Genomic DNA, 18,885 nt, shown 5'->3' on the forward strand with positions numbered 1-18,885 from the left:
AACTTCTGTGATTTATGAAGTTCTCGGCCACTTTCCTGCTCCTTGGGCAATAAAACATACAAGCCCATCAGAGCCATCTATGAACACGATACAAAGTTTTCCTCATTCCCCGCGTTCCCTATCCCTTTTGCGCTCATAACTTGTCACATTTTAAAGACTCTATTCACACAGAAAAAATAAACATCTACAATACTCAGTGAATATTATTCACTAATTTTTATGAGGCGAACGAATGCTTCTTCTGCGCATAAAAGTGGGTAAGTTCTCGCAGATAAACTTAAGTGTCAAAACAAATTTCTTTTTAGTGTTACATAAAAAAGATGTCGGAAAGGGCACCATAAAAATTATTTCAATAAAAACCGTTCATCTGTTAATACCATTTTTCATAAAAATCATCGATTTCAATTACAATATCATTTCAGTCATTTGCCATTTGGCCACAGCTGGCCCTGATGTAAATCCATAAACAGAATGAGACATGCTCGTCCCTCTAATATTGCTTATTTTCGCATGTGGCATGAGTGGATATTGGGCAGGACATGGAGCACCATGGTGAAACATGTCATCAAGGCTGACATCTGCGTCAGCTGGCGATCAAAGTCAAATTAAATTGAAACAACTTTGTGACATCACGTCGCGTCGGTCCCCTCCTTCGGCCATCTCAAATATTTGTGTGTGTGTCGAGTACTCATATTGGGCCTGAGAGTAGTTCTAAACAAAGTGAATTGCTTTTGCCAAATTATGCCTCGCAAATGCGAGACTTGGTAAACATGACCAATATGTTGGAATATTTTTTTTGACGATATTATTTTAGGGATTAGAGTGCGCGGCTATCCAATATTAAAATGCGCAACAAATGCCAAAAAGCAACACATTATACGAGTATGCTTGTAAAAAATGCAAAAAGTTTTTAAAATAATTCCACATGGTGTGGAAAATAGTAAATTGCATTCATCTAGCGTATGGTAATACATGGATTACCTCTAAATGTATTCACAGACGCATTTATCTAATTTGAATTTACATTAATCGATTGACTTGGGAGTCCATTAATTTATTAATTAGCTAATTACCCCTCTTTGTGGTCTGGCTCCCAATACGAATGGCGATTCGTCTATGATACTGATACTGCGAGAATATGTTTATTTAATATATGACTGAAATGACCGTTCGACCTTTGCAGACTGTGTGGATAAGGCTACACAGAGCAGCTTTTCACCAGCTACTGTCTGCGCAGATTGACAGAGCAATACACCCAACAAATTAAATACCAAATAAAAAGCAGAGTCATTTAATTATTATAATTATAAATGGATTGTAGAACTTACTCTGTCACGAAAATGACAATAGTTCCAGCTGAAGAATAGCTCTCTCGACTGCCTCACAGTTCAGAGCAAACACTTCAAGTTCTGAGTCCAGTATGAAATCATTGGAGTGCCTCACGCGACGAGTTCTGGCCGGAGTTTTCTGGCTAATGGGGCTGGTGCCGCTGCCGCCCAGTTCCCAGCTCTTCTCCCTGTTTCTATCCTTGGCCATTCGCTGCTGCTGGATTGTGTACCTCGGATACCTACTGTCAATTGTAATCGGCTTTCGATCGGTGGCAACGGAAAGTGTGGGCAATGTCGTGGGCACCATGCTCTTCATGGGCAACTCCGTTTTGGGCCTGCTGCTCCTCCTGGAGAGTGTGTTGAAACAGAAGACTCGCAGACAGCTAGAGGACCTGCGCTTCCAGTCGCAGCTTCAGTTGCAACGCCTGGGGATGTTCGGAAGAGGTCGCCAGGCCCCTCACCTGCTGCCCCTGATCGCGACACAGTTTACCTGCGATCTTGCAAGAGTCCTGATCAGCGCCAAAGTCGGGACAATGATATCCCCAGTGTTCTTCATATCCCTGCCGCTCATGTGGCTGCTCCGCTTCCGTTACGTTCAGCTGGTACAGCATGTGATGGATCTTAATCAACGCTCGCTCCAGCTGCGTCGTTCCCTCCTCGCACTGGCCTCGGGCAACGAACTCTGGCAGCCGTACGGGGTCCAAGAATGGGGCCAGCTGCAAACCCTTCGCAAGACCTACGAACGCATCTTTGAGTGCTACGAAGTGTTCAGCGACTGCTATGGCTGGGGCATGCTCGGGCTACACCTGGTGACCAGCTTCCAGTTTGTGACCAACGCATACTGGATGCTCATGGGACTGTACGAGGAACAGAACCTATTGATCCTCACCTACAACGGAGCCACCGCCATTGACTTTGGCACTCCCATTGCCACACTCTTCTGGTACGGCGATGCGGGTGCTGAAAATGTAAGTGTGGGAATGCATTACAATTCATATACTCGTTGTCTTTACTAATTAACAATGACAATGATGGATTTGTACTCCATCTGAGTGCCCGACTGAGTGTCTCTAAACCCTTGTGAGTTCGTATTAGTCATAATGTTTCCTCTGAGCAGGAAGCAAGCTTTCTCGCGTGTGTTCCTCAAATGTTTCCACTTGACGTTATCCGCACTTGGCCTCATCTCTGGGCGTCGCAATCGGCCTGTTCAGTGGCTTCTGTTCTGCTGCTGGCTGTGCTGGTACACAACGATTTGGGCACTTACTCTGCATAGAGCTACCCGATTCCAGGACTGCGATCTTGACTGTATGCTGCGATATGTCCTGCTCGTGTGTGAAACCGGGTCTCATGCCCTCATTGTGACGAATACATTCCTGCAGAAGCGCAGTCTGCACCTGACTGACATTGATATTTTTGAGGGCTCTGATCCTTCGGTGGCAGTCACCGTAATGGTACTCCTGGTCCCGATCATTGGAGTTCATTACTTGGTATGCTCAAATCTGGATACGTTTTCGTCCAGAGTCTTATCGTTTTATTGGAAGGCACAGCCCAGCTTGCTGGGACTGCAGTTTCAGATCATAGCGTTCATCTCACAGGTTATGAATGTGAATCTTCGCGTTCGCCTTGCCCGTCGCCAATTGCAGGTGCTGGCTAGGGAGCTAGCTTGCAGCTGGCCGCAGAACAAGCTGCAGGCGATGTATAAGGAGCAACAGACAGCACGGGTAATAGACCTAAAGCGTCGCTATAACGAACTCCATCATTTGTTCTATCGGATCAACGAGAGCTATGGTGGCAGTCTGCTGATCATCTTCATTGTTTTCTTCGCGGGGTTTGTGTGCAACGCCTATTGGCTGTTTGTCGATTTGAGGACCACTCCCCCTAGGCTATATCCCATCTTACAGAACTTGGGCTTCATCTTCAATGTGGCTCTTCAGATGTCGGCAGCCTGTTGGCACTGCCAACAGAGCAATAACCTTGTGAGAATAGGAGAACAGCCATTAAATTCCTCCGCCCATTTACTTTCCAAACATCATCATTACAGGGTCGCGAGATTGGTTGTCTCATCTCAAAATTGGCTAAGCCACTGGGCAGCAGGCGCTACAACAATCTTGTCAGTGAGTTCTCCTTGCAGACCCTACATCAGCGCTTTGTGGTCACTGCCAAGGATTTCTTCAGCCTTAATCTGCATCTGCTAAGTAGTGTAAGTAGTGAATGTACTGCATTAAGTAATGGAAAAGCTTCAATCCATCTCTTTCAGATGTTCGCAGCCGTGGTCACTTACTTGGTCATTCTCATACAGTTCATGTTTGCGGAGAGGAGCGCCAAGGCATATTCTTCGTAGGAAGAATGCGATGTTAATGTTTAGTGCTCCCCTTCTAAGTTCCTTTCCAACTGAAACTATTTATATCAAGAGTACCGGAATAAACCAAAATGAAACGTAATGATAATTTCCTAATCAATTATGAAACTTATTTTCTTACATCCCTCGTGGCAGCATACCATCCCACATGTCACTGAAATCAGGCAAACTTAAACAATCTATCCCCGAGCAGTGTTGGGAAACACTACGAGCAGTCGCGATGCCGTCTGGCTCTGTCATAGTTGCTATGTGGCCTTAATTATTTATGCCGCCCACGCCCCAGTCCGGGTTGAGTCGGGCCGGGTAAGGCTGGGCCAAAGTTAGATTGCGCAAAGTTTTATCTTCGCTTTTCTTAAGCGCATTTTACAAGGAGGGGGCGTGCAGAACTACTTCACGCATATTAAACTGACATTTCACAAGCAGAAAACTTTTTCTAATATGCAAATTCATGCCAAATACCATGGAAGGGATAAAGCAGCCCCAGCAGCGGCAGGAGCTGAGCACATCCTTGAATTAACACGTGCGAGTTCGCATTAATTTGTGTAAACTGGTGTTGGAACTGTTCGGGTTAGGTCTGCCAGCCATGGGTGGGGAGAGGTGTCCGCATGTGCTCGTGCGGCCCGAAGAGCAGTTTTTGTCGTTAGCTATGCAAATGCTGAGGCATGTAAATATTATTTACCACACTGGCAGATGCTCAAGATGTAACTGTGCCGGCACTTCTGGCCCAAATTAACATATAACAACTGAAACAGTCGCCTATAAATATTTATGAGGCTCCTCGATTAGCACTTTGTGCGATATACTCGTTTTTGTTGCCTGAAAACTTGCGACTACTTCTAAGTACTCATAGCTCTGAATTATGGAGTTAGAAGAGAATCCTATGTCTCTTCATGCGAGTGTTATTAAAAAATCGTTCCTTCTACTCGTACTATCACCAAGAAGACTATTTGCAATAATTGTCTGCTTCCCACTGTATCCACGTTAAATAAATTTCCCAAAACAAACAATTAAATAACTTAAAACTTCTATAGCCTTTTCCAAAATGAAGAATAACTTGTCAAGAAATCAAATCTTTTTTAATGGTCTTCAGTGGACATTTAAAAATCAAAATTAGCTGTGATCGATAGAAAGTTTGCAAATTGAAAACTTTTCAATACCATCATTATTCACTCATAGAATACGACCAAAAGCATCTGAACTCAACTACTTTTCATTGATTTTAAGTGGTTATGCTGTGGAAATTTCTGCATAGAAAGAGGTATGCTAGAAGCGAGCTAATTGGTTTTTAGTGAATTATTAGACAATCCAACTTTTTGACTAATATAAACTTGCATGCATGAATATTTTATCCACTTTACAAACTGTTCAACTTTTTTGATGAATTTTCAATTCGAAGGAGGCTTTGTCTTCACACACAGACACAGGCAGGGAATCACTTTTGGGGCCGAAAGTTTTTAAATATTCATAAAATTTGAACAGACAGAACTTTGAAATTAAATTAGTCAAATGCACAAAAAGTTCATTTACACTCCATATACTCGTACGAGGCCCTGATCGCCGTACTTACACACTCCATTGTGTGCGGTCCGGCCAAGCCTTAAAAGTTAGAATAAATTACTAATTAATGCAGGAGTATCGTATATTGTCCGTATGTGTGAGACTGCCTTCTACCGCCACAATGCTATGCCACGTAAGCCTGCCTGTTTTATAGTTGGCAATCTATTGCGATTTGTTTGTAAAATATGGTTTTTGCCCTTTTCGCTCTGCTCTTTCTGCATCGGCCGCAATATGCGAAAGCGGAATTGAAGTTTTATGCTAATTTCCAGCTTCATGCATACCTCTCTCGCTGAGCCTAGGACCTTATCTGGTTGTCGGAGTCCTGTCAACACAAGGCATTACAAGGCAATTACGAATTTGTTTATGGCACTATATCTCCTCGTCGACTTGCCACTTGGCCACACATCCATCCATCTTCCACAGCGTGCCCAGAGAAGATCCCATCTCTGAGATGAAATTGAAATACCTGAAAAAATGTATTTACATTCAGTTTAGACAGTGGTTTGGATTATTCTGTGACCTTTTTAGATTCCTGTGAAGTATCCCTCAAGCTATTGGAAAAACCAACAAAAGTATGTGCTAAATTCATTAATTTAATTCAGAAGTCTCATATTTTTCAGTCATTAATACATTTTTGGAGGGTTTTGGATGGAAGGTCAAACATTTTCTTTAAGCAACAAAAAACAACGTAACGGTAGAAAATATTCTCCGGAATACAAGTATATTTTAGAAAGTTCAATACATAATACCAGCATTATTTTTCATTAAAAATTAAACAATTTTAGTTTATATTTCTATTTAAGTACATTGTATGGAATGTATGCAGGTTATCTGAAGGTTCGTGTTATCTGACCGGTTTCAAGTGTGTTGAATGCTCATATATTCCTCTTTGGCAGAAAACATTTCACAGCTTAATGTCCACTTTAACTTCCCACCCAGATGTAGAGTTTAATCAAGAACTACAAGCATTTGCTGGGACACATGTATACTGCAGATGGCCCATAAGTCAAGCCTAATAAAATTCCACTCTTCCAAATTCGAACGACAAAAGTAATCTCGAACTCTGGCCGACAAGGAGCTGGCCAGCAGCGGGGCTGTGGAAAGGGATAGAGTTTGGTGAAAAAGTGCGTCACTTAAAACTTTTGCACTCACTTGACCAGAAACTTTTATTTTCTGTTAGCAGATTTCCCACGGGCAAACCAAAGAAGTAACAAAATGTACGGGCATATGGACAGGAACGTCTTGGCGAAGGAAACTTTTTTCGTGTCCACAATTTGAAAATATTTCACAGCCATATTTAATTTTAGCAGAAGCTCAGGTCCCAAGTCCCACTAAATCTCTGAGGTGATCAAAGATTCGCACAATGCCGGAAATATGTATGTATTTAATTACTATCCACACAACCGGACTCGAAACGGATACGTCTTAAATTTCAACCTCATTGACAACGCAGAGTAATAAAAATGGACAAGTCTACGACAAAAGAAAATAATGAGCGATAGTAGAGAGAGGGGTCAGGAAACTAGAAAAATGGTAAAGAAAACTATATAAATAATTCAGTAAAAAATGTCAGGACCACGGGGAGCGTTGGCTGCGAAGAAGTCCGCGCTGGCTCTTAGATGCAGTCAAGGAAGCAATTGTATTGTCTGACTGCTGTTTTCCACTTTACTCCGCCACGCCCCTACCAGCATCGCTGGGAGGAGCCCTTCCCGCTCCCCATCCGCATCCGCCCGCTGCTAACTTGTTGACGTTGATAGTCGTACGTGCCGAAGGTGAATGGCATCTGTGGACGCGAAATTGAATTCGTGCCTGGCAAGCTTCGCACAGCTGAATTGAGTCACAGTAGCGACAGATCCAGGAGCCCGGACAGCCGGCACAGCCAGCACAGCAACAGGAGCAGAAGCGCGACTAGTGACAGGAATAGGGATAGAAACGGACAAGATGTGTCAGGTGTGGCTGGGAGCCAGAGCCAGAGCCCGAAACTGTGGCCGAGGCCGCCGAGCTGACATTGCCTGCTGACTTCAATATTTTGTCGCATTACGTTGACAATTTAGATGTTTGTCTCGCGCATTCTCGCAGGATTCAATTTGGAGCAAATGCAGCCCGTCAGCCGGGAAAATCTGCAAAGTTAACAGGAAGGCAGCACCCAAGACTCACCCCTTCAAATGGGAGTTCGTTTTGGCGGGGAGCCCCGAGGCAGTCACCAGCCAAATGTGTATGCTAACATAAACATCAGATTTGTATGGCCTGGCCCTGGCCTCATCATTCATTAGAGTTATAATGTCTCTTCTATTAGAGGAAATCTAACCTAGCTTATGCTCTGTATGTCGTTTTCTAACAAATATTTACACGTATTTCCAGATGCTATGCAGAAATTGCTTCAGTTAACTACTTGTCTAACGATACCATCATGGTTAATATGGCTTGAACGCAACAAAATATGTACTATGGATATGGTTACATCCTATATAGCACTATTTCCAGGAACAACCAACTTGGGCTCACACTTGGTTGACTTCCATTCTTGTTCACAGCTTGCATATACTCCAGCTTCTCTCCCAGTATAAAACCGACAAGAATTTTATACTTTTTCTCTAAAAATGTCACATGCTCTACGGAGAGGACCTCCAATCTCTTCACTGCTGACTCCCTTTCAGTGTCCCACGCCTCAGATTGTAATGTAACTGTCGCCGTCAGCCCCCTTAGCCAGCACGGAGTTGGCATTTCATTGTTGTGCTTTTCTTTTCCCATTTTATTTATATAATGTCTTTCGAATGTGTGGCTGCGAGTGTGCCCCTGTGTGTGTGTATGTGTGTGCGCGTGGGGTATTTCTATCAAAGCGCAGGAAACACGTGCGGGTAAAACATTTTTCAAGCTTTTAGCGCTGCATACAAATCAACCCCGAAAAAACAAAAAATCCCATTCACAATAATTTGTTGAACTTCATAAGAGCCAGTGCTCTGCGTTAGTTGGAAGAGGACTGTGCTCTAAGGGTGGTGGTGGTTCTGGTGGTGCTGTGTGATGGGTGATTGCTGCACTCAGCCAGCTGTTGCATTATGTAAAGGGCATCCCTAATAGATCTGAGAATGTGGGAAAATTGTAGAATCAAGTACCAGGCGAGCAGCATGCCAGAGAACGGCGGAAACTGCAGTATCTGACATCGGTTATGGCTCTGCAGTTTTTTGTGGGCAAAGCTATTACTGGCTAATTGGGTTTTATATGTATAATTTAAAGCACTTACTTATCAAACTCCACTTCCGTATTCTTTTCGCAGTGAGCTGCATATGCGAATGTGCCCATTAAAATGCCGCAAATGCAAATTAATTTAATTGAATCCAATTTGGCATTCGCATTATCTTTCCCATTGTTCCCTTAATTTAACAATTGCCGAGAGTGGGCAGACAGGCAGACAGAGTGTGGAGGAACTGGAGGACGGTGTGCGGTGGTTTTAAGTATGTGGGGAAGATAAACCACACAGTGAAAACTATTCTGTAAAGCAGATTTATAAATTCGATTGTGAATAAATTATAAATTAATAAAAACAAATAAATAAATTTATAAATAAAAAAGAAATACATTAAATCTATTCATTTTCAAAAATTGTACTCTCTTCTTATTCTTTGACTTATGCACTTTGAATGTCTTCTCCGTATCATCATACTTAAATCTCTCATTCCAACACTAAACTTATATATCTGCAGACAGAAATTATAAATAGTCTGTCTCTGCTCAGTAACAGAGGTAAAATACTTGAAGGGGACTGTTAAAATCAAATTTATAGCAAGAGGGGAGCTGTGAAATATTTATCCGAATACATCTCTATAGACCGCACCAAACTGTTGCTTCTTTAACAGCGCCCGAAGCTAACAGTTCAACCAAACACACCACTCTGCAGCAGTTCAACTCAGAGTGAGAGTCTGCGCAGAGCCCACCACCGTCACGAGTCGTACGATGGGCCGAATGCCGCTTGAGCGAGTGTGGTACTCTCATTGGCGGGGTCGTTCCGATGTCGACTCGCTGTTTCCGCTGGAGAACATTGCCTTTGCCGGGCCGCACTCGCACTCAGTTGTTCGAATCGCGTTGTTGATGGTTGATGGTGGATTCGTCCGGCTTCGGTTTTCGCCGGGTCCGTTAAAGCTACGAATTTACGAGTTCGAAGCACGTGTGAGAATAGTCGTACGGTCGACCTCAAACTTCCTATTCTCCCAAAGAAGAGACTATGCAAATATATGCAGCATAAATTAAATCGATTTAAGTCCGCATAAGATTCAAACTAAAGCCAAAATATTACGCATATTACAATAATTGCTGTTCTGCCCACCACACGCACACACGAACACCCCGGGAGGGACGATTGCGTTTGTTTGGGTGCTCTGGCGACATCTGTTTTCAGGAGTGTGTGCGAATCCAATTTCCGCCGTACCCGGCGTTCAGCAGCGTTTATCCGCTGCGCCGGAGTGGCCCAGATTTTAATTGCGTCGCCATCCCCATCGTTTTCTTCCCTCAAGTTCAGGGCCGGGACGGGAAACCACTGCAAACGCAAATTAAATCAGTGAATGGCTAAAGGTGAGATAGAAGATAATTCAATATGGTTTAAGCTAAATGCTATGAGAAATCTTTAACATATAGATAGCTTAAGAACAGAAATCTCTATTGTCGGCTTTAAGAAAAAGGCGCTTAATTATATTACTTCAGTTAAGTTCATAAGTATTGAGATTTATAGCCTGCTCTTTGAGGAAGTGAACAATATTTCATGCCCACATAAGGAGTACAACAAATAAACCTAAACTAATAGCTCCCTCTCACATCCTGCGGAATTTAAAGCTGAAGCCATTTTAAATTTATTTCACAAATATCCATATATAAAATTTCATTGGATATGCGCATCATAAACAACATCAGCACCGGAAGAGACAGCATATTAAAAATGTGACTATAACCTTGGCTCCAAAACGAATTTGGGTTATCCTGTCGGAATGCCATGGACTGGAACAGGGCCCGGCTAGAGCAAACCACACCAAGGCCACAACACAGCCGCCGCCAATGCAATAACAGCATCGGGTCGTCCAGAGTCCGTCTTTGTGGCTGTCCTGGTGCTGTGCCCTGTGCTCCCTGTTTGTTATTTGTTATTTTTACTGTACACATGACAATAACGCCGGCGGCAAGTGCTGCATCCCCAGCAAAGGCGTGACGGCATGCAATGTCCGGGCAGGGGGCCAGCCATCGGCTTGATCCACCATAGTCCAGATTATTCCAGACCGACCAACCCACCGGAATCCGGCCCAGTGCCTGTGCAATAGTTTCAAGTGGCTGGGCAACTTTTTCCATTATGAATGGTGCGGTTGCGCTTTTTCCATCCATTATTTACGAGTTTTGAGTGCAAACTTGTTTCGCCAGCAAACAAGTGGCGGCCAGGGGATTAGAACGAACACTCGCTCGAGCGCTTTCACACAGAGAGTACGGGTATGGCGGGAGAGCTGCCACTAAGTGCAAAAGTTTCTGGCATAAGCCAAAGACAAAGCCACGCCTCATTTGGAAATAATCAGATGACCAGGAAGGGCCTTGAATTACAGAATCTACTTTATGCCATTGTTAATCAAATGTTCTTTCGGACAAGGATTTCTTGTCAAAAAAGATATATGCCGCCGCATGCATGGCGGGCTTTGAGGCGATCCAACTTCAGTATAAAAATTTATTTTATTTTGTGTGTACTACTTCTTCAATACATATTAACATACCTATGTACATACATACATATATATATATACTCGTATTCATGGCCGTACAGGATATTTATACAGATCATTTATCACTTTGTTTTAGATTCAAAAATCACAAAATTTAAATAATCTTATGATCGTTGTTATTATTTCAACTAAATTGTCTTTCGGAATGATATTTTCATAAAAAGCTTATATCGTGTCTGAGACGGATCGATGCACTTATGCGTGAGCATCATTTCGGAAATCACTTGGGTATTTTGTGAAACGAAACAAAGTCTGAAGTTTTGCCAACTTGTTTCACGCACTTTCAGACTGCACTACTCGTATGAGAGGCTAGGCCGTTGCAATCTGACGGCACACACAAGTTCTCTCGTGCGCAGTGGGAGTGTGCTGCATTCTCTGACATTGATAAATGATTTTCCCCCATAAAGTTTAGCACAAGAAAACCCAAAACAAGTAGGAGGGAGGGATGCTGTGGCGGCGGGAGAAGTGCATTCATTGCAGCAAAATTGTTGTTGCTCACTAAGCCGTGAAGCGAAAACTCTGGGAATTTGCCTGCTCGCCTGAAATTATCGCAGCTCGGCATACTTGAGGGCCAGTGACAAGACCAAAAAAGGAGAAGAAATCATAAATAAAATATAGAAGTAGATATAGACTGTGCCGGGTACTTGTACCAAATTTAATTATCCTCACAACCAGCCATAAGCCATAAGAAGTGGTCGAGGATGCAGGGAGCGGAAGCTGCAGGACCAGAACCAAGAAATTTCATTCACTTAAAACTCCAGAACGAAGTTCTTCCAAGCGAATGCAAATGAAAAACCACAACGCATGCTCAAGCCGAGTTTTCCGTTTGAGTTTTCTCTCTGGCCCTCTCCTCCCTGGCCCTGGCTCAACATGTAATTAGAGTGCGAGGAATGCGCGCGGTTGCCAAAAATGTTGTTGGCGTGGGCACTTTGATGTATGTATGTATGTATGTATGTATGTATGAATGTACATTTGTACATATGTATCTATTCAAGAAAATATATCTGTACATTCATATATTCGGATAGATGTAAGTACTGTACAGTAAAGGGCCCTCTGCAGTAGTCGTCCCAGCCATCTGGCTGGCCACAAAAGTTCAAGTTTGCCTGACTCCGACGCCGCCCCGACGCAGCCAGAGGCATGATGATGCTTGTCTGGCGCTGAAGTCCTGCCTCGAGTGGCTCCGCCTGGCGGCCCCAGCACGAAACTTGTGTGTAAATTGAACGAATGTGCCGTTATGTCGATGTGTTGACAACCAAAAGTGCATCCAAAAAAGAGGGAGAAACAAACTTTATTCCAAGTTTAAGATGCAGAGAGGAAGTGAGAGAGAGCGAGTGTGGGAGGTGTGGCGTGGTCAAAGTAACAGTTTACTTTTTAAATTCCGTTACATGCGAGAGGAGTTTAAAAGCAAACGGGAAAAAGTGAGTTGCGACAGTTTAAGTCATCCCTGACATATTGGGTATACAAATACGTAAGCACATTAACCATTCCTTTAATAATTCATTAATATTATCCGTTCTCCGCCTGCGTCTTGAGTAAAAGTTCTTGCAATTACTGGCATACTGTTACATTTTTACTATTTAGATAGTTCCTAAATTCGATGTATGTAAATATGTGAATGTAACATTAAAAGTGGACGAGAGATTCAATGCACTCAACTCATTTAAAATAAATGCCAAAAAGCATCATTAATATCGAACACACCCACAGCCCACTCAAATGCTGGTTAGTTTATGTCCATATTGTATGGCGTAGACTGTGCGGAATAAATTACTTTTGAAATTTTTGCTCTTTGTCAATAAAGAATGGAGAAAAAGTGGAAACGCATTTCGCTCGTTCATTCGCATTATTAACGCACATAAAACTCACATATAAAGTGATTTAAATTTATTAAATATAAAACGCCACGGCACCACTCCACATCACACCACCCATCAAAGATGTGAGCGCATAACAATTGCAATAAAATTTAACGTGCATCGATAAAAGGAATATCAAGCCGAATAAAAACAACAAAGCAACAGCGATCCACAGCAGAGAAGAGAACTTCATTACTTGTTTGCATGAATAAAAAAAAAACAAAAAATAAAAAAAGTTAAAAAAAGAGAGCGAAGAATATGATGGAAAACCCACTCACAATGGGCCCGACGGACACAAGAGCCCATGAATGGGACGGCCGTGGCTTTATGCATTCAACAAATGAAGCGAATGCGTCGCGCTGTCCACAAAGGCAAGCGTTAAATGTTTTATATTTAAGAGCTCGCCAAACAGCCAATATGAGTGACTGACTATAGCCATTTTCTATAAAGCTCTCTCCGCAATGAATAATTATAATTTTCAATTTTAAGAATATTTTCATACGGACCAGACTATTTAATTGCTTTTCCTCTCCGTATCGATACAGAAATTGACTTGTCGACCGCCTATCTCTCCCCATTGAGTACTTTGAGTGTTCATAATTGAGTTTCCCAGGAATTCACCTTGAACAGGAGGAAAGAGGAAAGGAAGTTCAATTATATGTATATATGTACATATGTACATGCATATAAGATGCATAAGAAACTTAGGAGCTTGATCAAAGTGAACTTGATTCAAATAAAACCATTCGAACAGTTCGATAAATAAAATTGGTGTTTTCCAATAAAGCTCCTTGTGCTCGTTCAATGCATAATTTATGCGACAGGCGGTAATGTTATTATATCAAATCAGAGGCAAATATTATTGCGCCGCAGATACGCACGCTTATATGTACATCTATACATATTTATATATGTATATGAATATAATTTTAATGCAGCACTGCATGCAAATGAAATGAAAACGTGGCTAATTTTCTGCTCGCCTCTAAACGAAATCAATGGCAGCTGTCGGCACGGCATGCCCTGGTCCTCCTCCTATAATCATCCTTATATGTATGTACATTCCCACACGAGTTGGAGCTCAATAAAATAATAAATAATATAAAAATGCGCATAGAAATTGCCATTGGGTTCGAATGTGAGTGAGCTGGGTCTTGGGAGAGTGGAGAAATGTGCGTGACACTCGCTCAACGCTTGGGATTTGTTCTACTAATATAAGAAAAATAGAAGCGACTTGTTTTTACCAAGCATTCGAATAGTCTATGTACAATCTGAAAGAATGCGTTTAGCTATAAGTATAGCTATAGCAGTAGCTACTTGGGAAAATGCAGACAATTTTCTGTGAAAGGAATCATGTTAAATAAACGCTAAAACGCAGAATAGACAAATCTGTGGGTACCTAAATGTCGATTCCATTCCTTGCAACACCCGCTCCTGCGATATATGTAGACTTTAAAATGAGTTCGCTGGGGTTCTCTGTTCTATTGACTGCGACATTTATATGTCACCCAGTCGGCCATATGCGCATTTTCACATCATAGACACACGCGCAACCCAGCACTCACGCAGAACCAGAATGTACATATGTATGTATGTTTGAATATATGCACGTATGTAGGTAGATGTCCTGACAGTCGCGGGCATTTTAGCGGCTGACATTCTGACAAAATTGGCAGAAACAACAGCAGCCGCGAAAGCGGTTTGACAGCCAATAGGTACAGATACACACACACAGCGACTGGTACTGCCACAAACACGCACAGATACAGCTACAGACACAGATACAAACGAGCGTGAAAGCCTTTCACTAATTAGGCAGCACTTTTTCAATTAAACGCAGGGCAACAGAAGGGAAATTAAACAAAAATAAACAATCGATGAAGCAAAAAACTAAAACTGAAAAGAAAATAGATGCAATATTAATGAATTGAAAATAATTGTCCGATATCAAACAAACAACGCCATGATGGAGATATTTAACAGTCAGCCAATGCCGCATCAAAATAATTACCCCGAAAATAATTTCCTATGAATTAGATACAAAAGCAAACAGATTAGAACAAACACAAAAACACCACTCATCTTGCTGAGCATAAATTAGAATTTATTGTTTAATTGGAAATTTGATACAAAATGGTTCCCTGTACTCGTATTCCCCCTCTTCCGCACGCCTTTCTGTCCATTCATCTTCCCTTCTGGTTTTCTCAACGAGAAAATTGAGCTTTTCTGAACATATTAAATTTCATCAATATGTACCTTTTATTTCCAGCATCTACTTCATTATTTCTGAAATAAAATGTGGCCCCCTCCATAGCTCCGCCCTGCTTCCAGGGATTTGGTTGACTGGTTGGTTGTGACAGGGGCTGGGAGTAGAAAGAGCAAAGGTATTCCAGGTTTTTCCATCAATTAGTTGCAGCTCTGTTCTGGGAGCACTCCAATCGAAACCAACATTTCGTGGTTTTGCTTGGATTTTGCAAGAGGTTGGCAGATTGATTGACTGACTTTCAAACTGGCAAGAGCGAACAACTCTCAAAGAGAGTACAAAAAATGGTAAATATAGAAAATATGCAAACTCTCAAAATCAGATATTTTTAATAACTAAAATAGAATTTTTTTCTATTTACACAACTTTTTCTAACAAATATGATTCGAGGGAATTTTAATAATGGCATTCAATCAATTGGAGGTAGTACTTGAGTTTGATTTGGTCTCAGGAAACGTACAGAAACCTATCTCGACTACAAATTCAACAACTAAGCTGACTGGTAAATTTACCTCTACCGTAAATATATTTTTTCCATCAACATCACAGCTATTTGTTCAAAAAAAAAAAACATTTCATAAATGTTCCTTGCACTCGAGCAAAGTGTTTTGGAGAAAAAAACACACCCAGCATTTTTAGCAAGGATCAACGGAAATTTAATTAAACCTCAAAGAATTCACTTGATTGAAAAATACATGTTGCAAAGTATACACACAAAAAACTAAAACCAACACTGTTATTGTTGATAAAATTCCTTGCTTGCATAAAATATGAAATTCATAAAATTGTAATACTGCCATTTTCATTAATTAAACCATGATAAATTCCAATGATCAGAGTCAGACAAAACGACTTGCTTGAAAATGCACAACCGACACAATTGCAATGGTTCAGTCCAAGTCCAGTCCGCCTTCCCATCCGCCTTCCCATCCGCCTTCCCATCCTCCTTCCCATCCGCTTTCCCATCCGCCCGTAGAGGTACTTATGTAAGTGTGTGGACATATTCATTTATGACAAACTAATAAAAGAAATTTCCCACGTCTTGGAATATAATGTTTTCATACCATTATGGAGGGAGAAACGAAATTTAATAAGAGCCAAAAGCTTTCTACACATTCAAAATATTTTGACAAGTTTTTCAATAATGCAATAAAGTTTCCAACGGCCCCCCAAGGCGTTGCCAGCATACTCCGCCAAGGACGCTACTGATGAAATGAAAATATTGCCCACAATTTGTTAGGACACGACCAGCAATGGGCCCTGAGAGAGAGAGAGAGAGAGAGAGAGAGAGCAGTGGAAGAGCACTGGCTGGTCTGGACTGTCCGTGTTGGCCATTTGTGGCTACTTGTTTATCTTCCTGAATTACTTTTCCCGCTTCTTCGAGCTTGGGGAAGTCCATGAAACATTTTTCAATAGGCCAAAGCGACGGACAGGCAACGCATAAACAAATAATAAAAAAGCACAGAAGTAGGAGAAGTCACCGCGACCCTGGCAACGACCTTTGGGCCACTCATTTGTCAATGGGCGTTGCAGGACGAACGGGAAAGAAGCCCTAAACTCGCGGCCCCGGGCATTCATCTTGGGCACATGGCAACCAAGACATATGGCCGTCCTCCAAAAGCGACAAGCAAATCCCGGCCAAAACAAATTAAAGTCGCACTTTAAGACACAGAAAACAAATCAAGTCGTCCGGAACAAACCCCAGCCAAAGAAACCAAGCTAAATGGAAGAGAAAGCGTCCGGCGAAGGCCCAGTACAAACCAGTCCAGAAGAGAACAGACAAGAACAGACAAATCCAAGGCAGAACATTTGATTTGAAAACAGGGCCAGAGACAGAGAAGGACAATTTTTACAAGATTTACCTGACCGGCATAAGTAATCAGTCCGAGAGTAAGGGTACGGGCCTGGAACGGCCAATCGAGTTCTAAACTGTCGTCCGAAAACGATTTGGACACAATAGTCACATTGGACTGGCATCGGACATCAGAGGGCAAGGACAAGGGACCATCAATCTGCTTGGATCCCTGGGGTGTTCTGGAATCGGTTTACAATCGAGAAGCTCAAGATTTTCGGGAACTAAAGGAATAGGTTTTCAAATAGTGTTATCATATTTTAATATCTCACAAAAACAATGCTTCTCCTGAAGCCCATCAAAGAACAAAACAATACGGATATAATATAAAACTGGTGGGCATATTAAAGTTTAAGAGTTCAGGCAACATCCTAACCTGAGACCTGGCCTAGTCAACAATGGAATCGATTAAGTTTCCCATGTCCGTATCTCTTCCGTGTCGATGTCCTCATACATTCTCCAGCAGCAACTCATTAAAAAGCATTAAACGCCAGGAACGGAAGCCATTGAGGCTATCAGACGGAGACACGCTTCCGTTTCTCTACTTGAACTGTTCCTGCGCCCACACTCCTCTTCTGGTGTGCCCGGACACAGATTTACGGGACCAAAAGTGCGTAAAGAAAAGAGAAAGATGGAGACGGAGACGGGACAGAGATTTTCGCCTGGCCATTTGTGCAGGAGAAGGAAGAGCAGAACTTCAAATGATTTATCGCCAGATAGTTGAGTTCAAAAGCGAAAGGCAAAGAGACAGGAGGCAAGGCAGTTGCCTCGCTCGCACAAATATTTATTTATAAAATTGTTATCCCAAACGGTTCGTCCCGATCCCAGTCCCCCATTCCTAGATGTGACCTGGTTCTCGGTCTCAGGTCCCAACTCCCTTTTCATCTCCTGCTTTGTTTCGTCCTGGGGCGGTCCTTGAGCCGCGTGTCTTGCTCATTGCCAGGCATTCGCTCATTTTCAAATCGGATTTTATCAACTGAATGCCATTCTTGTGCAAATATCTTATCCCGCTGCCGCTAAGGATAATGGCAACTTTTTCCGAGCACCCAGGACCCTCTCATCTCTGCTCCTTTTGGCCTTAGCGCTGGCTGAGCTTCGGCTTTGGCCCAGTTCATGCAACAGGGACAAGAACAGGAGTTGGGGCGGCATCAGCTTTTGTATGGCTTTGGAATTATTTCCAAAGCGGAAATTGATTTTCCTTTCTTATTGTGCACTGTTTTTCGTGTTGCGTGTTTTTGTTGCGCTGCTGAATCGCCCTCAGCCTCTCCGATTCTAGAGCCATATAAATACATCTACGACAATACACGCTTTCCTCTATGTAAATAATTTAATGGAGGCAACGGCATTTGCTTAACAATAAGTCTCGAAATCTCCCTTTCGCTTTCGCTAAGACACATTTGGTATTATTGCGATGGTAATGTGGGGATTATTGCAAGTCGCGAAAGAGTACCAACCTTGCCGTGCATTGCAAAAAAAGGCACTAAATGGTAGTTGCAGGGAGTTCGTTTCTAGGCCAAGATATCTGGTGTCGGCCTCGGCTCTACTCTGCCCTGACCTGACCCGGCCCATTCATTCTCGCTGGTGTCAGGCCTAGTCCTGTAACAGTAGCAGCCTACCCGAGGACGCGTCTTTGACATTATGAATGATCAGCATAAATTTCCCAGAGCTCTCGCGCTCCGAAGCCCAGATGCAGCTGCTGCGTGGACCCAAAAAAAAAAAGAAGTAGAGAAGCAGAGGGAAACGAAAGGAAAAGCCAGATAACTAGCGGACAAAGTGAAGGACGGCTCAGAAATTCATTTCATTTCCTTTGTACGTGAGCTACATTTTTTATGCAATTCCATGTAATAATTCTCTTGGTTGTCGCCTTTTCACGCATGAATATTCATATCTAAGGCTAGCGACATGACTGTACCTCCCATA

At 42.4% G+C, this 18,885-nt stretch overlaps 2 protein-coding genes across 3 annotated transcripts in view; both read left to right on the forward strand.

Moving 5' to 3' along the window:
- Window positions 1-1,420: 1,420 nt before the first annotated feature.
- Window positions 1,421-3,669, forward strand: LOC117901272 (gustatory receptor 23a). The gene is made up of 3 exons (XM_034811966.1): window positions 1,421-2,296; window positions 3,370-3,528; window positions 3,586-3,669. The coding sequence occupies exons 1-3, from the start codon at window positions 1,421-1,423 to the stop codon at window positions 3,667-3,669; spliced, it is 1,119 nt and encodes a 372-aa protein (XP_034667857.1).
- A 5,636-nt stretch (window positions 3,670-9,305) lies between these two features.
- Window positions 9,306-18,885, forward strand: part of LOC117901655 (protein O-mannosyl-transferase TMTC1) — a 42,659-nt gene continuing 33,079 nt past the window's right edge. For both annotated transcript variants that reach the window (XM_034812493.1, XM_034812494.1), the window contains exon 1: window positions 9,306-9,810. The gene's annotated coding sequence lies outside the window, so the exon portion shown is untranslated. The remainder of the gene's footprint in view (window positions 9,811-18,885) is intronic.

Source organism: Drosophila subobscura, chromosome U (assembly GCF_008121235.1).
Source record: "Drosophila subobscura isolate 14011-0131.10 chromosome U, UCBerk_Dsub_1.0, whole genome shotgun sequence".
NCBI lineage: Eukaryota > Metazoa > Arthropoda > Insecta > Diptera > Drosophilidae > Drosophila > Drosophila subobscura.

Bases quoted from the DNA above. Each gene is read 5' to 3' on its own strand.
- LOC117901272 (XM_034811966.1), top strand. From the start codon at position 1,421: ATGAAATCATTGGAGTGCCTCACGCGACGAGTTCTGGCCGGAGTTTTC. The intron at 2,297-3,369 runs GTAAGTGTGGGA...TCATCATTACAG, and splicing joins GCGATGCGGGTGCTGAAAAT to GGTCGCGAGATTGGTTGTCT. The intron at 3,529-3,585 runs GTAAGTAGTGAA...CATCTCTTTCAG, and splicing joins ATCTGCATCTGCTAAGTAGT to ATGTTCGCAGCCGTGGTCAC.